The sequence below is a fragment of the Ipomoea nil genome, unplaced genomic scaffold, assembly GCF_001879475.1.
Source record: "Ipomoea nil cultivar Tokyo-kokei standard unplaced genomic scaffold, Asagao_1.1 scaffold2921, whole genome shotgun sequence".
NCBI lineage: Eukaryota > Viridiplantae > Streptophyta > Magnoliopsida > Solanales > Convolvulaceae > Ipomoea > Ipomoea nil.
The window spans coordinates 2,450,915-2,473,370 of NW_017619349.1; the positions used below are offsets into that span (position 1 = coordinate 2,450,915).

Below are 22,456 nucleotides of genomic sequence, written 5' to 3' on the forward strand. Positions count from 1 at the left end.
ATTCATATTCATTATATCGTATCTATGTATATGCATATTATGAACATGAATTCTGTTTATTATTAAATTAAATTTTGTGTATTGGACCAGAGTTCACAGTGCACTGTAAATCTTAGTCTACGATATAATTTGCCCCGGGACCCACCATGTCTTTGGGATCGCCAATGATTTTTGAATGAAATGGCAAGTTTTTGAAAGTGATGGAGAAAAATCGAAGAAGGGGAAAAAGACAGGCAGAAGGAAAATTTGTGCCCTGCACCCCAGCCAGGAATATCCATGGACTTAAGAGCACTTTCATCTAAAAGCACTGTTTATCCGTGTATTTTCCATTTGTCTAAATGGAATTGAAAATGCTGATTTTGAATTCTTCCATTCCTTAGAAAAATGGAATAATGGAGATAGAATTAAGATTGAGAAATTTTAATTTTGTAAACAAGTTTGGACCGTTTTCTATATAAGGTTCAAATAAACCTTTGATCATAGACAATCTAGCTAAGTTAATCAAGTTGTTGATTTGATAAACACAAAGTTTTAAGTTTGACTCCTAGCGGGAGTAACCTATGTGTTTTTTTAGACATTTTGATTGTTTACTTATACATTTTTAAAGATTAAGGATCTAATTGACTTGTCGTATAAAGTTCGTGGTGTATTTGACCATTTTTCTTTTATTTATATATTGTGATGATGAGACCTAATAAAATTGTATTAATGAATTGTATATGCAAATGTACAGATTATAGTTTATTACTGAAATGGTCCATTGATTATAATAAACTTACTAATTTGGTCCTGAGTTAACGGATGCATGTCTAACGGCAAAATAAACGGATGATCAAATTGGTTAAGAATTTTGAAGTTGATGGACTTAATTGATCAAAAAAATAGTCAAGGACTAAAATGATAATTTCGCTACAGTCAGTGGACCATTTCGATAATTAACTATATTTTATATCAATATTTTTAAGGGAAAATGGTCAAATAGGCCCTCGAACTTTAGCTTACAAGTCAATTAGACCCCTAAACTTTTTAAAGGTGCAATAAAGCCCAAAAATAAGTTAATGATCTGCTATCACAGGTCATTAGGGTTCAGGCCATCTTCCGGCGAATTTTCCGACAAAAAAAAAGTGACAAGCAACCGATCCAGATTTGTCGAAAATTTCGTCGGTCACTTTTTTTGTCGGAAATCTCGCCGGTCACCTATTTTTTTTTTTTTGCTGGAAAATTCGTCGAAAGGTGGCCTAAATGCTAATGACCTGTGATAACAGGTCATTAATTTGTTTTTGGGCTTCATTGCACTTAAATGAATTGTTGAGGGGTGTAATTGCACCTTTAAAATGTTTAGGGGCCTAATTGACTTTTAAGTTAAAGTTCGAGGGCCTATTTGACCCTTTCTCCTTATTTTTAAGCGAAACTTTCACTTTCACATTTGATTTTTCAAAGTATAAATAAGTCGTATAACGTGGGAAACCCCCAACTTTACACTATATTTCATTCCCACTATTCCACAAGTCCACATTGCCAATTTTTTTAGACCATAGGGTGTCCGCTCTAGCTATAAGAGACACGTACTTTTAAGCTAGCGCGTATCATATTCAGATTAATCTCGTTTATACAGGACCGGTCCAATTAAGGGATAAAGTGCTGACCAGGTTGTTATTTCCATACGAGAAGGGGTTCGAACTCCTGACCTCTCTTAAAGAACAAGAGCGCACGACTACTCACACTAACCAAGCTGGTTACATAGACAATTTCTTTGATTTCACACCGAGCCAATTACATCACTTTTTGATACCACAAATAACTTATTTAAAACTTTAAAGGAATAAATTAAAGTTATAGACACTAAATTTTTGCATACCAAAAAGTGGCTTAGTTGTTTCTCTTAGTATAAAAAGGAGGTGAAGTTGCATATATGATATGATGCCCATATCCAACACCATATGTTCTTCTTCCCAATGCCACATCTAGGAGACTCTATGCTGCAGTTGAGGGTAAGCACTACTGCAGTTGAGGGTAAGCACTACTGGCCCCCAAATTCTATTATGTATACTCTCAAATTCTATTTCATTACTTTTATTTCTTAATGTGTCAAATAAATATAGGCTACTTTAATGAAGTTTCCTGAAGCTGGAAGCCGGTTTGGACGTCCATATTATAATCCTGTTCCAGTTCGTCCACGAGGAGTAGGACTAGGAGGTATGTCAACAATAAAGAGATCATTTCAGCAATTACATATTTTCAACCGTATTTGTACAATTATGTATGTAGTTCATACATGATTACACAACTAATGCATCATCAAAAATTATTATATTGATAATATATGTTACAACTATATATGTAAGGCATATATAATGATATCAAGTATAATCATATTGATATTGTTGACTTGCAAAATTTTGAGATGATTTTGACTCTTAGAACATAATTTTTCTGTCTCCGCCCCTGGAGACAGACCTCCACATACTATATATAATATTTAATATTTAATATTTGTAATCTCTAATTTAAGTTATAATTCTAATGGTGTTTGCAGCTCCCCGTTGCTGTTGAACTTGAGCGGCGCTACAATTGTAGCACGAAGGCAAAGCAAAGAAGGAAGCATATACATACATATATATACTTCGGTCAGCCCATGCAGAAAGACGAAGAATAAAATTAATTGCTTAAAAGTTTCACTTTTAGTATTTTGAATTATGATTTGATACATCAATGTTTTGACTGTAATTTTTTTTTTTTCCCCTTCTTTTTGAGTCTTTGAGTCTTTGAGTCTTTGATTTTGTTGATTTTTATTTTGTAAGTTTTTTGTTTGATCACACAAAGGCCATCAATGTTAGTTTTACAATCTTTAGACAGTTGCTGGCAGAGTTTTTTGCACTTTTAGTCCCACGACTATAGTAGCACTGACAGAATTGATCCATGACTTTTGAACCTTGCAATTTTAGTCCACGACTATTGATTTTTTTGTAAAAATGGTCCTTCCGGTCACTTTTCCGTCAAAATTTCACCGGAAAAAAAAATCTCCATTTTTAGCCGGGTTAAAATTGACATTTTACTTATCTCAAAAAATTAAAAGAAAAAAATTGATATTTGACTACATACAATATTACTGGGCTACATACTACTGCCCCAGGCAGCGTAGTACATGTACCACTCCAATGCTGCTGTCGGATAACCCAACTAGCCCGGGGAACGCCACGGCCGCTCCGCCGCTTACTGACAGCCCTGCCTGCTCCAGGAACTCCGCCGCCTGGGGCAGTAGTATGTGGATTGATTTTTGGAACACTAACAAATCAATGGGTTGATTTTTAACAAATGGGAGGGGATGGCTTTTTGAGGGTTATTTTTCTCCTGCAAAGGTAATTTTTTGTGGGCTCAGAGGAGAGAGAAAGGAAGGCAAAATAAAGGCAGAAGTCTTGCCAGTGCAGCACATCTCAAAAAAATCAATAGTCGTGGACTAAAATTGCAAGGTTCAAAAGTCGTGGATCAATTCTGCCAATGCCACTATAGTCGTGGGACTAAAAGTGCAAAAAACTCGTTGCTGGCAGGACAATACTACCGGTCAGATACTGAAAGTCTGAAAGGAAATAAGTAAAAAGAAAATTAACACGTAATGATATAGGGAAAGTTTTTTATTGCCCCTTGAACTCAAAAAATTGGAACCCTTATTTCACCTTTCTCAAGGTATTTATACATGAGCCTCTAGGCTAGAATACAAAAGTAATGTTCATAATTTATCGTACTAGTCTCGATCAATTCAGTCCTGAATTAAGCACTAAAAAACTTCCTAAAATAATCGTCTCTGTCATTAAGAAAGGCAATCTTCTTGTGAATCTCGATCACATAAATGCCCCAAACTACATAACAGTACAATTCCCCCTCAAATGCACACGAGTTCTATTGGATCTGTTGGTAGGAAAACAAATAATAATCAAATAAAAATAAGATTATTATTTTCTGGAAAAATAAAGGAAGGAAAGATGGAGAATTTGGCTAAAGGTATTGGGTTTTTGCAAAAGTCAAGCAATCACTCTTTCCTTCAAACCTTATTTGCCACATTCCAAAAATGCTAGGAGCGTTGTGGCCTAGGCTTCCTAGGATAAAACTTGCTTGTGATTCAATATTTGAGCACCCAAACAAGGAATCCAGCGAACAAAGCAAGGTTTTGAACACAGTAAGCTTTTAAGAAAGGAGTAGCAGAATTTTGAGGCTTGGAAAGCAAGATTTCGTGTAGTGTATTTGTGCACTTGTATATGTAAAAATCTGCTTCTTACTATCTCTCTTATATAGGGATGGAGGAGTTAATAGCCTTTATTTCTGTCAATGAATTAATTTCTCATTTAAGCACGTAGAATGAAGTAATTCGCAAATTATGCTGTGCAGCCGTGGTGCACACGGTTGTAAAATGACGTCATTTTGACTAAAAACGCGCGTCCCATTTAAAAAAAATAATAATTCAGTTTCGATTCCCCTTAATAATATTATTGTGGATATATAGTTATGAATTATTGTGAATATCAAAAAAAAAATGCTATTGCCAGAAATCGAACCTGAATTTTTTTTATAAGTGGAACGCGCATTTTTAGTCAAAACAACGTCGTTTTTATAACCGTGTGCACCAAAGTTGCACAGCATAATTTACGAATTACTTCATTCTACGTGCTTAAATGAGAAATTAATTCATTGACAGAAATAGAACCGGGGTGACGTTGAAAGTTAGTTGTAAAAGATAGGACAGGGAAAAGCTAATTATATAAATAAAATAAGATAAATTTTTTGATCTGAAAATTAAAGTTAAATTATCTAGACTCATGGTAGGTGAATGCGAAAGTAACCAAATCAAATTCGATTGTTGTTAGTTACGTAAACATATGTTCATAATTTTATAATTTCAAATTATGAATGTATAGTTATAAAGTTATGGATGTGCAGTTATGCAATTCTGAATGTATAGTTATATTTGAAATTATGGATGTATAGTTCAAATTATGCACAACATAACGCCGTTAACGACAATCAAAATTGATTTTTTTTTTTTTTATTTTAAGTTAGACGTTAAAACGACGTCATTTTTGCAAACGTGTGCACCATGCATGGTGCACACGGTTGCACAACATAACGCTCCAAATTCTACTAACCCTAACTTGAAGGTGTGCGCTAGGTGAAACTCACCTTGTGACCTAACCACCAAATGATCACAAGGAGATAAACTAACTCAGTTTGGCCATAGTTGATTAATTCAAACTAACAAGGTAAATAAATAACGTCTAAAAAAGTTAAACTTAAAAGTTAAAATTTTGTAGTTATCAAGACAATTATTTGATAGACTTAGGGTGTGTTTGGTTGGTGGGTTTTGCCAATAGGAATGAGTATGAAAGTGATTGTTGTTGTTTGGTTGATAGGTTTTTAGAACACTACTATGGGTTTCGAATACCCCATCAATTGAAAAATCCATACCCAAATACAATAAGAGTTTCATTCCCTTATTCATTCTCAAGCACTACTATTAGTAACCATTCTATTCCACCCTACTACCAAACATGTTAAATATTTTCACCAAAACCCATTATCATTACCAAGTATTTGATACCCACTTCGATTGCAATTCCTACGTGCGAACCAAACACACCCCCTTAGTTGGGGCTAGACCTAGCTAGCTTATATTGTACTTCGTAAAATAATGTAGCTTGCCCGACGCGTGAAGTTGTTTGACTAACTTTGACGTGGGGGCAGATAGTGAGAAGAATCCGTTGACCTATCCTAGCATGCCATTGGTTCCAATGTGAGCAAGGAAAATGATAATCCTCCAATCAAATGTCATGACATGTCTACATATATCCTCAACTCCTCAAAGGAAACCAAATCTCATGCTCAATTCTACTTCTCGTTTCGTTCTTTTGATGGCATTTCTCTTCCTTTTTTCTTGCACTGCTCCACATGGTAACTACTACTATACCCCATCTCCTCATTCATTTAAAAAAAAAAAAAAATTATATTATGAAACCAAACATACACAAACACCCCTGTATAGAACTTATCTTCTATAGTTTCTTTAATTTCTCTAAGAGGAAACTCCCAAAATAGTCATCCGACTATAGCCTTTTCTCAAATTGGTCATATGACTTTTAATTGAATCCAAACTGGTCCTCCAACTATTAGATTTTAAGCCAAATTGATCCTCCGTTAGTTGGACGTTAAATTAGAGGGCAAAATAGAAAATTTACACTGTATAATGTTTAGACTACCAGTGCCTTTGATTTTTCTCCGAAATTAGCAAACAAATTGTTGAAGCCTAAAGAACCCCAATCCAATTTCCTTTGCTAATTAGCTTCAATTGGATTAGGGTTCTTCAGGCTTCAATAATTTGGGAGAAAAATCAAAGACGATGGTAGTTTAAACATTATACACTATAAATTTTCTGTTTTGCCCTCTAATTTGATGGTCAAGTTCACGCCTAACTAGCAGATGATCGATTTGATTTATAATCTAATAGTTGGAGGACCAGTTTGGGCTCAATTAAAAGTCATATGACCAATTTAAAAAAGTGCCATAATCGGAAGATCATTTTGAGAATTTCCTCTTTCTCTAATCAATTCTGTATATATAATAGTAATAATAATAAAGAAGTTGCATGCATGCAGGAAGGGAAACTGTGTCCATGCCCGTCCCTAGGTGTGGCCCAAAAAGTGATGCTCAGTGCACTCCTAAAGCTACACGGCGACGAATTCTTGTAGGCACTCCCGACCATTTCACGGCCGACGAAGGAGGACCGGCGGCAGGATGGCGGCGCTAGTCAATGACCAATGGATTAACTTCAACTAATACGTATATACCACATCAGTGATCAGTCCACTGTCATAAAAATGTTGCAGCAATTATATGTGTCCTTTTTAGTTTATTTATTTTGTTTGGGTTTCATATTTGATATAGATTTTATATTATTTGATTGTTGACTTTGGTCTTGTAAAATATACATTTTTTTAAATCTCGTAATTATACAATGCATGTGGCTAAATTTATATAAAAAAAGATTTTGAAGTTTTTTTTTTTTTTGAAAGTAAGATTTTGAAGTTTAATTCTCCAAAAGGTTCATAAATTATAGTCGAATGGTATGTAAGATGTTTTCTTTTTAATTTTTAGCCAGAGTGTACGTTTAGAGTTCAAGTTTGACTAGTTAGCAATCAAAGCGTGATGCTTGCCTTAACGAAAATTTTAATATATAAATAAACTTTATATTGAAATTGGAATAATAATCAGAATTAAATACTTTATATTGGAGCGCACTTACCAATGCCTTTGAGTACATCCTATAATAATATGTATAAGTTTAGTGAAATAGTTGTTAGCATAAGCTTAGCTCAATGGTTTAGTAGACATCTTCAAAGTGGGCAGATTCCTTATGTGCACCAGCATTTTGTACTATCCGCTGAACCATTGAGTCACAGTGATTTACATCATCTCAAATGCGTGAGTCACAGTGATTTACACCATCTCAAATGCTCTATCAGGCTTAGGCTACAATTGAGTCACAATAATTTATACCCTCCCAAATATTTTATCGGGCTTAGGCTACAATTGATTGCGAAAGTATATTAAACAGATACTGAAAATCCACCTTTTAGCGTTTATGATTTAATTAGTTTTGGTGGTTTGGTTTAAATCTTAATTTTTTTAAAATTCCATTTAGAAGAATATTTATGAAAATAATCTTAAACATTATTTACTTGATTTCATATCCATCACATCTTGATCCAAATTTTTGGCGACATTAACAAAATTTTCAAGATACATTAAAATTTTTTTGGCTTGAATCTTTTTGGGGAATGAAAAGATTCCAATGCCCTTAAAATAGAAAAAAATTACATTAATTCAACATCGGACCATCCAATAAACTAGGAAAATAGAAAGACTTGGGAATCCATTTCACTAGCTTAACCCATATATCCAAATTCTAGTTCTTCCCAGCCATGAAACTTAGAAACTCTGAGAATTCAATGGTTCCATTGCCATCAACATCCGCTTCATTCATCATATCCTGTAGATCAGCTTCGGTGGGATTCTCTCCCAATGACCTCATCATAGTCCCAAGCTCTTTTCTACTGATGCAACCATCTCCGTCCTTGTCGAATAGGCTGAAGGCCGCCTTGAACTCGGCCATCTGATCATCCGTCATACCTGTACAAGTATTTTCTGAAAAATGAGTCATTTAAAGAAAAAAAAAAAACATTTTTCAGGTTTATAAGCAGACTCTAAATTTAATTGGTGTGTAATAGCTAGCATACCTTGATATTTGATTTGTATTGCATCCCAAGCTTCTTTTGAGTTGTTTGCATTAAGAGTGCAGCGACGAACTGATTGGTCAACTCCCAGCAGGATAATCATCATAGCCATGGCGTCCTTCTTCTTCCCATCTTTTTTAAAAGCCTTAGCTTTGTAACCATTTTCCACCAAGTCCCAGAGACCATGGGATATAAGCAAAGCCCTCATCATATTGCGCCAGATTTCATACTCACTCCCGTCAAACACAGGAAACGATCCTGGGCCCATCATGGAACTTTTGTTTCCCAAGTTTACACAAACAATCAAAGAGGTTAGTATTATAAACATTACGGGCATTTGGTAAATAATTGTTAGCTGATAGTGTTAGCTTATTGAGTTAGTGAGTTTAACTAGTTGATAGCATTAGCTGATTCTAGAACAGTATTTGGTAAATTAAATGTTAGCTGGTTGATTACATGCAAAATTACTTTATCAAAAAACTGATCAACAAAACTATTTTTTGAATTTTAACATTTTAGAGCAACAAGTTGTTACAAATCCGTACTTACAGACATTTGGCTTAATGAATTATCATGATTTACATCTTACTAAATGCTTTGTTAGGATTGGGGCATGGGGAAGAAGTATTGGATAAACATTAACATTTGCATTTGCATTGGGAGAAGAAAATCACATATCTGATCTATCTCCAATTTGGCAACAAATGAAATGAAAGGATGAGCTAAGAGAGTTAACCTAATATCGGCAAGTGCTTTGGCTGCTTCTGCATTTCCGTTCTGTGCCCTCTTTTCTATAATATCTGCAATAGTTACTACAGAACTCGCTGCTCCTAAAAGGCTCACAATGAACGAGCCCGGATCCACCATGTCTCAGCTGAGAGAGAAGCTAAGCAGGACGATGAAGGAAAGCTATAATTTCTTTTAATTTAGTCAATAATATAATGTCAACTAAATAAATAATGTAGTGTACATTTTTGATCCAGAAGATTGCAATATATATATATATATATATATATATATATATATATATATGAAGTAGGATAGAAAATTCAACCTTATCTCTTATGAATTATGATAGCCACTAGACCCACCATATGTGTGGGAGTTAGCGCCAATGGTTTTTGACTGAAAAGGGGAATCTTTGGGGAAAAAAAGGAAAGGAAGAAGCTAGGAAGAATGTATGAGGGAGAAGGACCAAGGACCAAGGATAGGTATAATAATTTCCTTTACATTTAAAACTATTTCTTAGAAGATTCTATTATCAAGTGGGAAAGACAATGCAACCTATCTCTTACAATAGCCACCGAATTTCCATCATTATATTGTGTTTATGTGTATGTATATTATAAACATAAATTCTGTACATTATATATAAAATTAAATTCTATGTATTAAACCGGGTCCATGATATAATTTGCCACCGGACCACCAAGCTTTGGGGTGGCCAATGGTTTTTGATGAAATGGAAAGTTTTTGAAAGTGACGGAGAAAGATCGAAGAAGGGGAAAAAGAAAGGCAGAAGTAAAAATTGTGCCTTGCACCCCAGCCAGGAATATTCATGGACTTCAGAGCACTTTCATCTAAAAGCACTTTTTATCCGTGTATTTTCCATTTGTCTAAATGGAATTGAAAATGCTGATTTTGAATTCTTCCATTCCTTAGAAAAATGGAATAATGGAGATAGAATTAAGATTGGAAATTTTAATTTTGTAAACAAGTTTGGACCATTTTCTATATAAGGATCAAATAAACATTTGGTCAAATATACAACTCACAAGTCTCTGTCGCTTTTTCTTCCATTTTCGTCTGCTCCCAAGAAGTAAAGTCGTAGGACTTGGTGCTGCCGGCTGACTCTCTGATAGAGCGTTGAGCCGGCGGTGCCATTAGTAGCTAGACTCCATTCTCCGGCTGTTTTTAGGAATAAGTGTTAATTCATCTCCGATCGTTTTAGAGAAGGCTTCAGAGACTCTCCAGATCTGACATGTTTTCTACCCTCTTTTCCATTTATTATGCTTTCTTTTGGTTCTACGTTATCCCTTTGTTCCTTTGACTAGTTTGTTTCCTCCCATCTTTATAAACATTTGGTCAAAGGTAATCCTAGCCAAGTTAATCAATTGTTGATCGGGTAAACACAAAATCTTAAGTTTGACTCTTAGTAGGGGGGGCATATTGGCATTCTTAGTCATTTTGATTGTTTACTTGTACATTTTTAAAGATCGAGGGCCTAATTGACTTCTTGTATAAAGTTCGAGGTGTATTTCCTTTATTTATATATTGTGATTAATGTTTTTTTTTGGTGTACCTAAGGTTTCCACTGTCTGACACATTGACTAATTCCCTCGCTAAATTTTATGCATCTCTTTTTGGTAGAATAACTGGTCTGGAGATTTAAGACTGCTCCATATCTAAAGTCAAGGATCAAACTTTTGACCTTTGATTAATGATGAATGATATTGTGATCAGTGTGGTCCTAGGGGGATTCATAGGTTCAAGTAACCTTTGTTAACTAGTTGTTTCTTTGATTTTGCTTTCAATTTTCTCCTTTTGTATTGGTGTTGATTAGTCCTTTATTTTACTTCATTGATTCCTCAACTTTTTTTAAGACTTGATAATAAAATTGTATTTTACTTAATTGGTGTCCTAGCTTCTGGCTTATTTGTAACTTAAAAATAATAAGTTATAAATCCTAAATAAACTCAAAATAGATTCCTTCTATGCTAAGTTTTATTAAGTTTGAGCTAATTTCACTTTTTATTCTAGATTTATAAGTAACAATCCACTTTTAATCTAATATTTTTTTTTCAGAACATCTCCTTTGACCCTAGTATTATTGCGGGGCAAATTATGCTGTGGAAACGTGCAAACCTTGCAAGGTGGGCACAGTTCCATATTCATAATTTTATACGGTAAATTCATAATTTTTTTTACTGTAGATTCATAATTATAGAGCTATATGTTCAAAGTTTTATAAATATATGTTCATAATTATAGAGCTATATGTTCATAATTTTCGATGTTCATATTCCCAATTGTTGAACTCTGTTTTCACAAATCACAGAATTATATGTTCATAATTTGATAACTATACAGTTTAGAAATTATGAATCTAGAGTACAAATATTATGAATCTGCAGTATACAAATTATGAATCTACTGTATAGAAATTATGAATCTACAATATAGAAATTATAGATATAGAACTGTGCCCACCTTGCAAGGTGAGCACGATTCCACAACATAACGTTCCGCAAGCCCATTTTTTGTCATCCGATCCATCAACAAAATAGTTTAAATTCCATAAAATACAAGGGCGCATTTAGATTTTCAATTATGATTTTTTTTTAAATAAAAATAAAAATATAGTGGGTCAACCCACTTTGTATAAAAAAGGATCGAAATGTCATTAAAAAGGGATCGAAATGTCATTGTATTTAATGATATTTTGACGATTTGCTAACAAAGGATAAAAAATGATCATGTCACAAATCCACAATAATACTAGGGGGATGTTTTGAAAAAGAATGACTAACCAAAGCATTAACAAGCTTATTCATTGATCTACAGACGAATCAGAAGAACCATGATTCAAAATGTCTTTTAAGAAAATAACATTCACCTAGCACACAGTCGACATATATATGAGAAATCATGCAATCTACCATTGAGCAGGTTACAAACCGTTTGGCAGTCCCATAAATCAATATTTTCCCCTATCTTCTCTCGCAGTCCACAAGAGAGCTTCCTTAATAGTCATAGCTACCGCCAAGTGAGAGTCATTCATACAACGAACCGGACCATTCTTTGCTGCCACAAATCCCTCATTTTGTTCTTGCAACACCACCCCATAGCAGGGTTAATCTCAGGGGAGACTGAGGCATCAACATGGACTACCATCCCACTTATTTCCACCTTCCGGGGCCGGAGGCACTGTCACTTGAGCGCCCGGATGATTATCCTGCGCAACTGAAGGTGTTGACTCAAAGTGTTTTGTCAAAGTTATGTGCAAAAGGAATTCCAGATCTATAAAGGAATACCAAACCTAAGAGTAGTTATTGAAGAGTACTAGTTCTAAAGGGAATTGTTATTGAAGTTTTTAGTTCTAGTCTGATTAGGAATAACTTTATTATTCACGAATCTGTTAGGAATAGCTATTATAAATAGGGGTTGTCCTTTCTTGTAGAACTCAAGCTTTCAAGATCTAATTGTGAGGTACGAGAGTCTTTGAGAATATGATACTAAATTCCCCTAGAAAGTAGTACATGTGTTTAGGTTTCAATAGTTTGGTAGGAAAGATCATTCTATTGTGTAATCTCAGGTTCCTAACAGTGTACTTTAAATATTGAGCTTTTAGTGGATTTAGGCAAGTTCTCAAATTGAGAAGTGCCTCGCAGATTAGGGTTGATTGCCCGAACTGCGTTACATATCATTTGTGTTACAAACGTTAGCTTCAAACGTCACTGTGTGCTGCGCTTTTAAATATTTCAGAAGGGCTTGAAATACACTGCCAATCTCGAAATAAATTCTCATCCATAGCTTTCGTTCCAACAGCCTGCCAAGGCTATTGGTTCCAAATCACTTCATTTCGGATCTTCCAAATACCCCAACTAGGGATGTCAATCTAGTCCTAAATCAATGGGTTAGTCCAATAAGCCCTGAAAATTATAGGGCTAAAATCTAATAAAATCAACCCAATAAAAAAATAAGGTAATTGGGCTAGCCCTATAGGGTTACTGGGTTGGCAAATTATGTTGTGCATCCGTGTGCACCATGCATGGTGCACACGGATGCAAAAACGACGTCGTTTTGACTAAAAACGCGCGTTCACTTAAAAAAAATCAGTTTCGATTTCCGGCAACAATATTATGTTGTGCATCATTTAAACTTTATATTCAGAATCAATGAACTAAAAATCCAGAATCAATGAACTAAAAATCCAGAATGAATGAACTAAATATCCAGCATGAATGAAAAAAAAAAAATAGTTTCGATTTCCGTCTAAATATCCAGAATCAATGAACTAAAAATCCAGAATCAATGAATTAAAAATCCATAATGAATGAACAACATAATGCTGTTGAGGGGAATCGAAACTGATTTTTTTTTTTTTTTAAAGTGGGACGCACGTTTTTAGTTAAAACGACGTCGTTTTTGCATCTGTGTGCACCATGCATGGTGCACATGGATGCACAACATAACGATTGTACTGGGTTGAGTTGGGCTAATCCACAAGATTGCCGAGCAATAATTATGCTGTGGAAACGTGTTCACCATAATTATGATACATCCATAATTTCTATACTGTAGATTCATAATTTTTTTTTTTTGAAAACTTAGATTCATAATTTTGTTTTTCATTTGTTATTAACGGGATAGATCTATAATTTCTAAGCTATAGATTCATAATTTCTATACTGTAGATTCATAATTTCTATATCTTTACTGTAGATTCATAATTTCTATACTGTAGATTCATAATTTCTGTACTGTAGATTCATATATCTGTAAAAACAAATGAAAAACAAAATTATGAATCTACATTTTCAAAAAAAAAAATTATAAATCTACAGTATAGAAATTATGGATCTAACTCTGTGTTCACCATGCTCATAGTGAACACGTTTCCACGGCATAATTTGCGCTTTTTGAGCCGGACCTTCTATTAACATTTCAATTAAAATGGTTAATAAATAGTGTGTGACAGAGAAAGAGAGAGATGTTGGTTTCGGCATTTAAGAGATTGACAGAATGGGAGATGTAATAGCTGTATTCCCTCTATACACTTTTATTCAATAATTAGTATTTGCGCCCGTGCGATGCACGAAATGCATTTGTTGTAATATATTAAGAATATTTAAATCGATATATAATTATTTAAATTTGTACATCAAATATTATTTAGTGCAATTGAAGGTATATTTTAGATCATTTATATGTAGCTGTATTCTCTCTATATACTTTTATTCAATAATTTACTTTTATTTTTTACTTCTAGTTAATTATTTTATTTTATTTTGCGGGAATACACATTTATTATCTTTCATACTAGTTGAGCAACTGCAATTAAATTGGTCAGATAGTTGATAATCACAATGTTTGAAGTTTAACTTATCATTGAAGCTAGGGCTGTTCAATCGGTTAACCGAACCAAATTAACTGAAGTTTTTTTTTTTCTTGAACCATTAACAGAACCGAAGTTTGCTCTACTGAATTCACCGAACCGAAATTTTTCAGTTAATCGGTCGGTTAACTGATTGACCGAACTTTTTAAAGCTAAAATTTAAAATTCTAAAAATGACACCTAAAATAATAAATCCAATTAAGATAAAATACATATCATAATAAATTTAGAACAAAATATACAAAAACATGATTATAAACTCCAAACATCCATAAATTACTTAGGGTATTAGTATTAGTTTATTACACATTTACTATATATATATATATATATATATATATATATATATATATATATATATATATATATATATAGTGAAAGGTTCCCGTGCGGTTGTGCGGTTATTAATGTGCGTGAGATTTGTACTCAATGTGCGTGAGTGTTGTGTCTAATGTGCCTGAGATTTGTACTTAATGTGCGTGGATGTGTAAAATGCAGTAGAAAATATGGTTATCAGCTTCTTCCCCATCCCACTGTGAGTTGCTTCAGAATAACTTCGATTATTGGGTTGCTTATAATGTGGTATGGAATATGCTGGCCTGTGCTTATTCGACATCTGAGATGGTTGCTGATGCTCTTTTTGTTCTATCCAAGATGAAAGATTTGAATCTTCAAGTTTCAATAAGGACATATAATAGTGTGTTGCTCTGCTTTACTGATGTTTACAATGAAATAAAAGCTTCCCAAAGTGAATACACAAATTCTATCCTTATCAATGGTCTATGCAGACCGATCTTGGTGCGAGAATCTGGAACTTCTGTTGTTTGCTTCAATTCCATCATGTCAGATTTGTTTATTTATTTATTTATTAATTGATTTATTCTGCTATGGTGAAGGTGAGTATGGAGGACATAGAAAAACTAATGGAAAGAAATAGAGAATTTTGATCTACTGGTGATTGGTCTGCAAGAGGTTCCTCGGATTAATATTTCCAGATTGTTGAAAATTCTCTTATTACTCACGCACATTAAGCACAAATCTCACGCATATTAAGCACAATACTCTGGCACATTAAGTACAAAACTCACGCATATTAACATGACGCACATTAAGTACAAATCTCAAGCATATTGAGCATAATACTCACGCACATTAAGTATAAACCTTACGCACATTAATCCACCGCACAACCGCATGGGAAGCAACAAATGCACCTGATCCCTTCCATATATATATATATATATATATATATATATATATATATATATATATATATATATATATATATATATATATATATATATATATATATATAAAACTTCGGTTAACTAACACTTTCGAACCGAATTAACCGTTAATCGAAGTATTAAATTCATTTAACCATTAACCGAATCGAAAAAGTTCAGTTAAAAAACGGTTAACCGAACTTTGTCGATTTGGTCGGTTAATCGAAAATTCTCCGAAGTTTGCACACCCCTAATTGGAGTGGTCAATTAGCCTAGGTTGATTTACTTCATTCTAGTCCTTTACCAGCTAGAGTCACAAGGTGAGTTTCATCCCGAGTGCACATTCTAATAGCTATTGCATGATTTTCTTTAAATCAAAATTATATTATACTTATTATTATGGGAGTCAATAATCGTCCCACACAACTCAACTGAGCACCCAAAAATTTTGTTTTACCTGTAGTATCATGGTGCGTTGTTCAAAGTCTTTAAACATTAATAATTAGTCAGCTAAAAAAATATATAATTAAAATATATTTATACATGTAATAGAACTCTCCATAAATATTATCATCCAAATTAAAAAATTAATTATTATGTTTTACTATTTATTTGATTTCTTCCGGCATAAACATTTAGTTTATTTTGTTTTGTTTATTTATTTATTTATTTTATTTTATTTATTTTGGGTGCTTATTTGGTTTTGGAATATAAGCAGTAGGTTTATATATTTAGGAATTTATTTTAGTGAAATTCTTAAGCAGTAGGTTTATATATTTAGGAATTTATTTTAGTGAAATTCTTTGTCTGCTAAACTGCTTGTGGTATCGACATTTATATTTTCTTTGGTTAAACCGCTTGTGGGTACCAGATTATTGTTTAATTTCTAGGTTAAATTATTATATGCATTAAATTTATTTATTTGAAAATTACATGTTTTCGATATATTGTTTAATTTTTATACTTTTGATTTGTTTTCTTGTTTTGGACTTTAATGTTGATTGTGGATTTGTGACATTTTTTGTTTTGAACCTTAATATTGATTGTGGTCTTGTAGATTTGTGGCATTTTTTTGTTTTGAACTTTATGTTGATTGTGGATTTTTGGCATGTGAATTACGTTAATGCTTGATTATTAGTTCATTGATTTAGCCCGCTGGATAAGCCCAATAATTCTCAGTTCAGGGTTATGGCCAATCCAACCCAAAAACTAAATAAAACAAGACCATTTAGCCCAAACCAATAAGCTCCGCAAATTATGCTGTGCAACCGAATGCACCTTGCAAGGTGCATACGGTTGCAAAACGGTGCCGTTTTGGTTAAAAAAACGCGCGTCCCACTTAAAGAAGAAATCAGGTTCGATTCCCGGCAATAGCATTTTTATATATCCAGAAATTCATAACTATATATCCAGAAATTCATAACTATATATCCACAAATTTATAACTATATATCCACAGTGAATGAATGAAATAAAAATCCACAATGAATGAATGAATGAAGTAAAAATCCACAATGAATGAATGAATGAATGAATGAAGTAAAAATCCACAATGAATGAACTAAATATCCACAATGATTGAACTAAATATCCACAATGAATGAACTAAATATCCATAAATTCATAACTATATATCCAGAAATTCATAACTATATATCCATAAATTCATAACTATATATCCACAGTGAATGAATGAAGTAAATATCTACAATGAATGAACTAAATATCCACAATGAATGAACTAAATATCCATAAATTCATAACTATATATCCACAAATTTATAACTATATATCCAGAAATTCATAATTATATATCCACAATAATGCTATTGCCGAGAATCGAACCTGGATTTTTTTTTTTTTAAGTGGGATGCGCGTTTTTAGTCAAAACGACGTCGTTTTGCATCGTATGCACCATGCGCATGGTACATTCGGTTGCACGGCATAACTATTGAATAAGCTCAACAACCCTGCAGGGTTAGTCCAAAACTTAGTGGGCTAGCGCAATTGACATCCCTAACCCCAACGAGGGAACTTGCATTTTAAACTCCAAACCAGCCTGTGATATATAATCCTAATGACCACTCCTCATGTGAGAACTTGTGGACAAATCCAAACCATTGATCTGCAAGATCTATACATGGGAAATCAAGTAAAAAATGATAGGGTCATTTCATAAATGTTACAAAGTTGTTTATTTTCAACTATTAGATATACTAGATCAATGATTTGAATTTGTCCACAGATTTTCACCTGAGGCATGGTTCTCACTTGATTATGAACATATATATATATATATATATATATATATATATATATATATATATATATATATATATATATATATATATAGATATTGAATCCAATGAGACCCCTATTAAGATGAAATGGTGAGACGACATCTTGACCATTTATAAATTTTTAATGGAAGGATGAGATTGAATGAGAAATATACTGTAAATAAGGCCATAATTTAATTAGGAGGGTTAAAGAGTAATTCTATTAATGTGTTAATTTTGGTTAGAATTAGAATGGAATCTTTGAATTAATGAAAGACCACAAATATAATGGGAATAAGTAGTAATCCAATATGGTTAGTAGTTGTACCACTCAAACCGTGAACAAAGGGTGTTGAAGCGCAAGAACATTGCAGAAGTTGAAGATGGCGACTACTATCACAGGTATGAGCTGCTGTCTTGATTTATAAATTGTTTTTGGACGTTGGTCTGTGCGCTGTTGACCGACGGCGTGTGCGTAATAAAATGTAACGAATTTGTTTAGGATCTGAATGTAGGTTTGTGCGTAATGCTAGAAGTAGTAATTGGTGGGTGCGTTCTAGGTATTAAGCTTGTGCGTACTATTGGGTGTTTAGGATCTGAATGTAGGTGTGTGCGTTGGTGAGGGCAAGTGTGTGCGCTTGTTGAACATATTTGAATCTTGGGGTTCAATAATTTTATTTTTGTTTTAAGTATTCGGAATATTATTATTATTATTATTATTATTATTATTATTATTATTATTGTGTATTTTTAGTATATTGACAGGTAGCTTTAATCGTCATTGGTTTTTTTTTTTTAAAGGTAATCGTCATTGACTTTTGTTGTTCACATTTATTAAAATATTGTAGAGCATATGGTAGTAATTAGTGTGTGCGTTCTTACTGTGAAGTTTGTGCGTAATACTGGGAGTAGTAATTGGTGGCTGCGTTCTAGGTATTAAGCTTGTGCGTAATGTTGTATTTTTAGGATCCAAATTTAGGTGGGTGTGCTGGTGAGGGGAAGTGGGTGCGTTCTAGGTATTAAGCTTGTGTGTAATATTGGGTTGTTAGGATCCAAATTTAGGTCTGCGCGCTGGGGGGCGGGGAGAAGTGTGTGCTCAGGTGTATGATAATTATTTTTACTATGTTGTGGTAACTTTTTTTTGATAACTGTGCATTAATTTTGGTATGACTAGGTGTCAATGTTGTAGATGCGGTACAGGCTGTACAATTGCTGTCGTCCAAGGATGTTGAAGCACCCCCTGTTGCCCAACCAGACTCGGATTCGAATGGCTCGGATGATGGGCTTGATGCGGATGAATTGATGTAGTTTTGCCGTTTCTTTGAATGTCTTTTATTTATCTATTTATTTAAATGAACAATGCAGACTACCGGTTTTCCACTTGTGTTTAAATTTTTTCCAATTTCTCATGTCTTACGCTATTCTATCTTCATGCACAAACCAGCAAAATCATACGTCATTCCAATCATACGCACACCATATTTACGCACTTAAATTGCACATACACAGTTAATTGCACACACTATTACCCACATGACACAAAAATAAATTCATTACGTTTTATTACGCACACGCCGTCGGTCAACAGTGCACAGACCAACGTCCAAAAACAATTTATAAATCAAGGCAGCACCTCATACCTGTGATAGTAGTCGCCATCTTCAACTTCTGCAATGTTCTTGCGCTTCAACACCCTTTGTTCACGGTTTGAGTGGTACAGCTACTAACCATAATGGATTAAAAATTATTCCCATTATATTTGTGGTCTTTCATTAATTCAAAGATTCCATTCTAATTCTAACCAAAATTAACACATTAATAGAATTACTCTTTAACCCTCCTAATTAAATTATGACCTTATTTACACTATATTTCTCATTCAATCTCATCCTTACATTACAAATTTATAAATGGATGGGATCTCATCTTACCATCTCATTTAATAAGGGGGTCTCATGGGATCTGCACCCTATATATATATATATATATATATATATATATATATATATATATATATATATATATATATATATATATATAATGGATCATATGAGAACAAGTTCTTAGGAGAAAACTAAGAACTAATCTTAATCTTATATCTGGAAAAATTGAACGTATGTATTAGATTAGATTTAAGAAAAAAAAAAAAGAGTTAATACCATCTGAGGTCCTCCGAGTATAGTGGTTTGACCACGTTTAGTCCTAAACTTTCAAATTGACCATCTGTGGTCCTTCGACTTTCAAATTTAACCATTCGTGGTCCAAGTTAACCACCCATGGTCCTTCAAGTTTTGAAATTTAACCAGCCGTGGTCCTCTTGAAAGGACCATGGTTGGTTAAATTTTAATAGTTGAAGGACCATGAGTGGTTAACTTGAACCACGAATGGTTAAATTTGAAAGTCGAAGGACCACAAATGGTCAATTTGAAAGTTTAGGACTAAACGTGACCAAACCACTATACTCGGAGGACCTCAGATGGTATTAACTCAAAAAAAATGTGGTGGTATTTTCGTAATTATCACCAACTTTACTATACAAACTTAACACAAAAATTAAGTCCCTTAACTTTAAAAATCTTAACCAATTTGGTCCTCTGTTTGTTTTGCTGTTAGATATCCGTTAACTTGGGACCAAATCTGTAATTTCGCATAGTCAAGGGACCATTTCGGTAATTATCTTTTTTTGAGAAAATGGTACATGTGATGACCAAAATGGTCCCTTGACTATAGCAAAATTACTAATTTGGTCCCAAGTTAATGGATGTCTAACGGCAAAACAAATGGAGGACCAAATTGTTTAAGAATTTTAAAGTTGAGGGACTTAATTGGTCAAAAAAATAGTCAAGAATCAAATCGATAATTTTGCTATAGTCAACGCGACCATTTCGGTAATTAACTGTATTTTATATCAAGAATCAAGAATTAAACTCCCTAACAAAATTACTCTTTCTCAAGGTGCAACAGTTAGGTGCAATTGTGTGCCCCCTAAATTATGTCCAACTCTCGTTGTGACACAAACATAGCAAACGAAACAAGTAACTGTGTCCACTAATTACAAGCATCAAACAATAAAATCACAAATGCAACACAAGCGTTAAACCCAAATAATAATAATATTATTAAAGAGTCTAAGAGCTCAGGCACATAGGTTCATAAACACTTTTACCCAAGAATCTCTAAAGAATTTAGCCAAGCATGGCTAAATTATACATAGCAAATATTAATAAAGAAAATACAAATTATCAAAAGAGTACAAGAATGAACCAGACGATTCTCTCAAATCTCCCTAATCTTCTTTTTGCTTCCCAAGACAACTTGTGACTCTTGATTTCTCTCTATCTTGTCTCCAAAGATCTCTGAATTAATATTAGGGTTGAAGAAGATGAGATTTTATAGTAGGGACAAAGCTAGAACCAGTCCCGATAGAAATATGAATTTTATGTGAAATTGGACTGAAATTGTATCTGGAGTCAAAATCGTAATTTCTTATTTAATTTTAGGAAATTGCCGTCCTTTACTTTCTATGGAATTTTGCTAGCTTTTATTTTGTATAATGAAGCCTTTTTACTTTGGGAAATACGCCACCTCTTGATTAGGAAATTAATCCATCCAAACCTTGAATTCCGCGCTGCTTCCTTTCTTTAATTATGTTGCAAATCGTAATTCAGCGCCTTCGATGGAATTGTTGTTGCGACTTCGACGCGTCGAGCAATGGTTTGACGCGTCGAGCGCTGCTGTGCTCGAATATATTGCTTTCGGAAAATTTCGACGCGTCGAGCCTTCTAGGCTCTAACTTGTCCATTTTTGCTCCAAATTCGCCCTAAAACTCCCTTGCTCATAGAATTGACCTACAATGGTTCCAAAACACTAACAAACACCGTAAAACATTTAAAACGAGTGCGAACCACAACTAAATAATAAAATAAAGGATTATACAATTAAATTATCACAATCATGACCCTAAGCCTAACAATTATAGATAAATCAATACTAAAAATGTGCACAATTAGGCTCACATCAACTCCCCCACACTTAAGTCTTTGCTTGTCCTCAAGCAAAAACCAATAAATAAATCACAAATCAAAACCTACAAATCACTCATACTCTCTCTTGCACAACCTTTCAAACCACCAACCAACTCATTGCAAAACAACAAGCTTCAAGAATCAAATTAGCTTGGCACATAAGACCCATTCTCAAGCCAATAACCAAGCACCAAGAATTTAAAGTATGTGAGGATCAAGTGTGCACAAGTACTCAGTTGAGATTATGCAAGACACGGCTCATGAATGAGATCCCATAGGCTTGCCCTTCATACTCCCCTAGATCAAATCTAAGAATGCATGCTAAGATCAAATAGGACTTTATTTAGCTTGTAATGGGGCTACGGGTGAGGGCTAACAAAGAAGTGGTATGGAAAAATTAATCAAAAAGAGAGATCTGTCACAATTTATCTAAACTTTTCAAAATTTGAAAGATATGAGATAATCACAATTTCAAGGAGCAAATTTCTTTTAAGAACTTAGCAACTCTTTGGTAAAGTGGGGGTCCAAA

At 33.6% G+C, this 22,456-nt stretch overlaps 1 protein-coding gene across 3 annotated transcripts in view; it reads right to left on the reverse strand.

Moving 5' to 3' along the window:
• LOC109161106 (calmodulin-like protein 9) overlaps window positions 1-9,257 on the reverse strand; it is a 12,220-nt gene extending 2,963 nt beyond the window's left edge. Inside the window, exons 1-4 of one of the 3 annotated variants that reach the window (XM_019309459.1) lie at window positions 9,016-9,257; window positions 8,283-8,554; window positions 7,937-8,175; window positions 7,793-7,842 (exon numbers count right to left, since the gene is read on the reverse strand). In XM_019309459.1, coding sequence (XP_019165004.1) covers window positions 7,952-8,175; window positions 8,283-8,554; window positions 9,016-9,146 — 627 coding nt within the window. In that variant the 5' untranslated portion in view covers window positions 9,147-9,257 and the 3' untranslated portion in view covers window positions 7,793-7,842; window positions 7,937-7,951. Of the gene's footprint in view, window positions 1-7,764; window positions 8,176-8,282; window positions 8,555-9,015 lie in introns of those variants that run through there. The other 2 variants (XM_019309460.1, XM_019309458.1) reach the window with 2 other exon arrangements.
• Window positions 9,258-22,456: the final 13,199 nt, after the last annotated feature.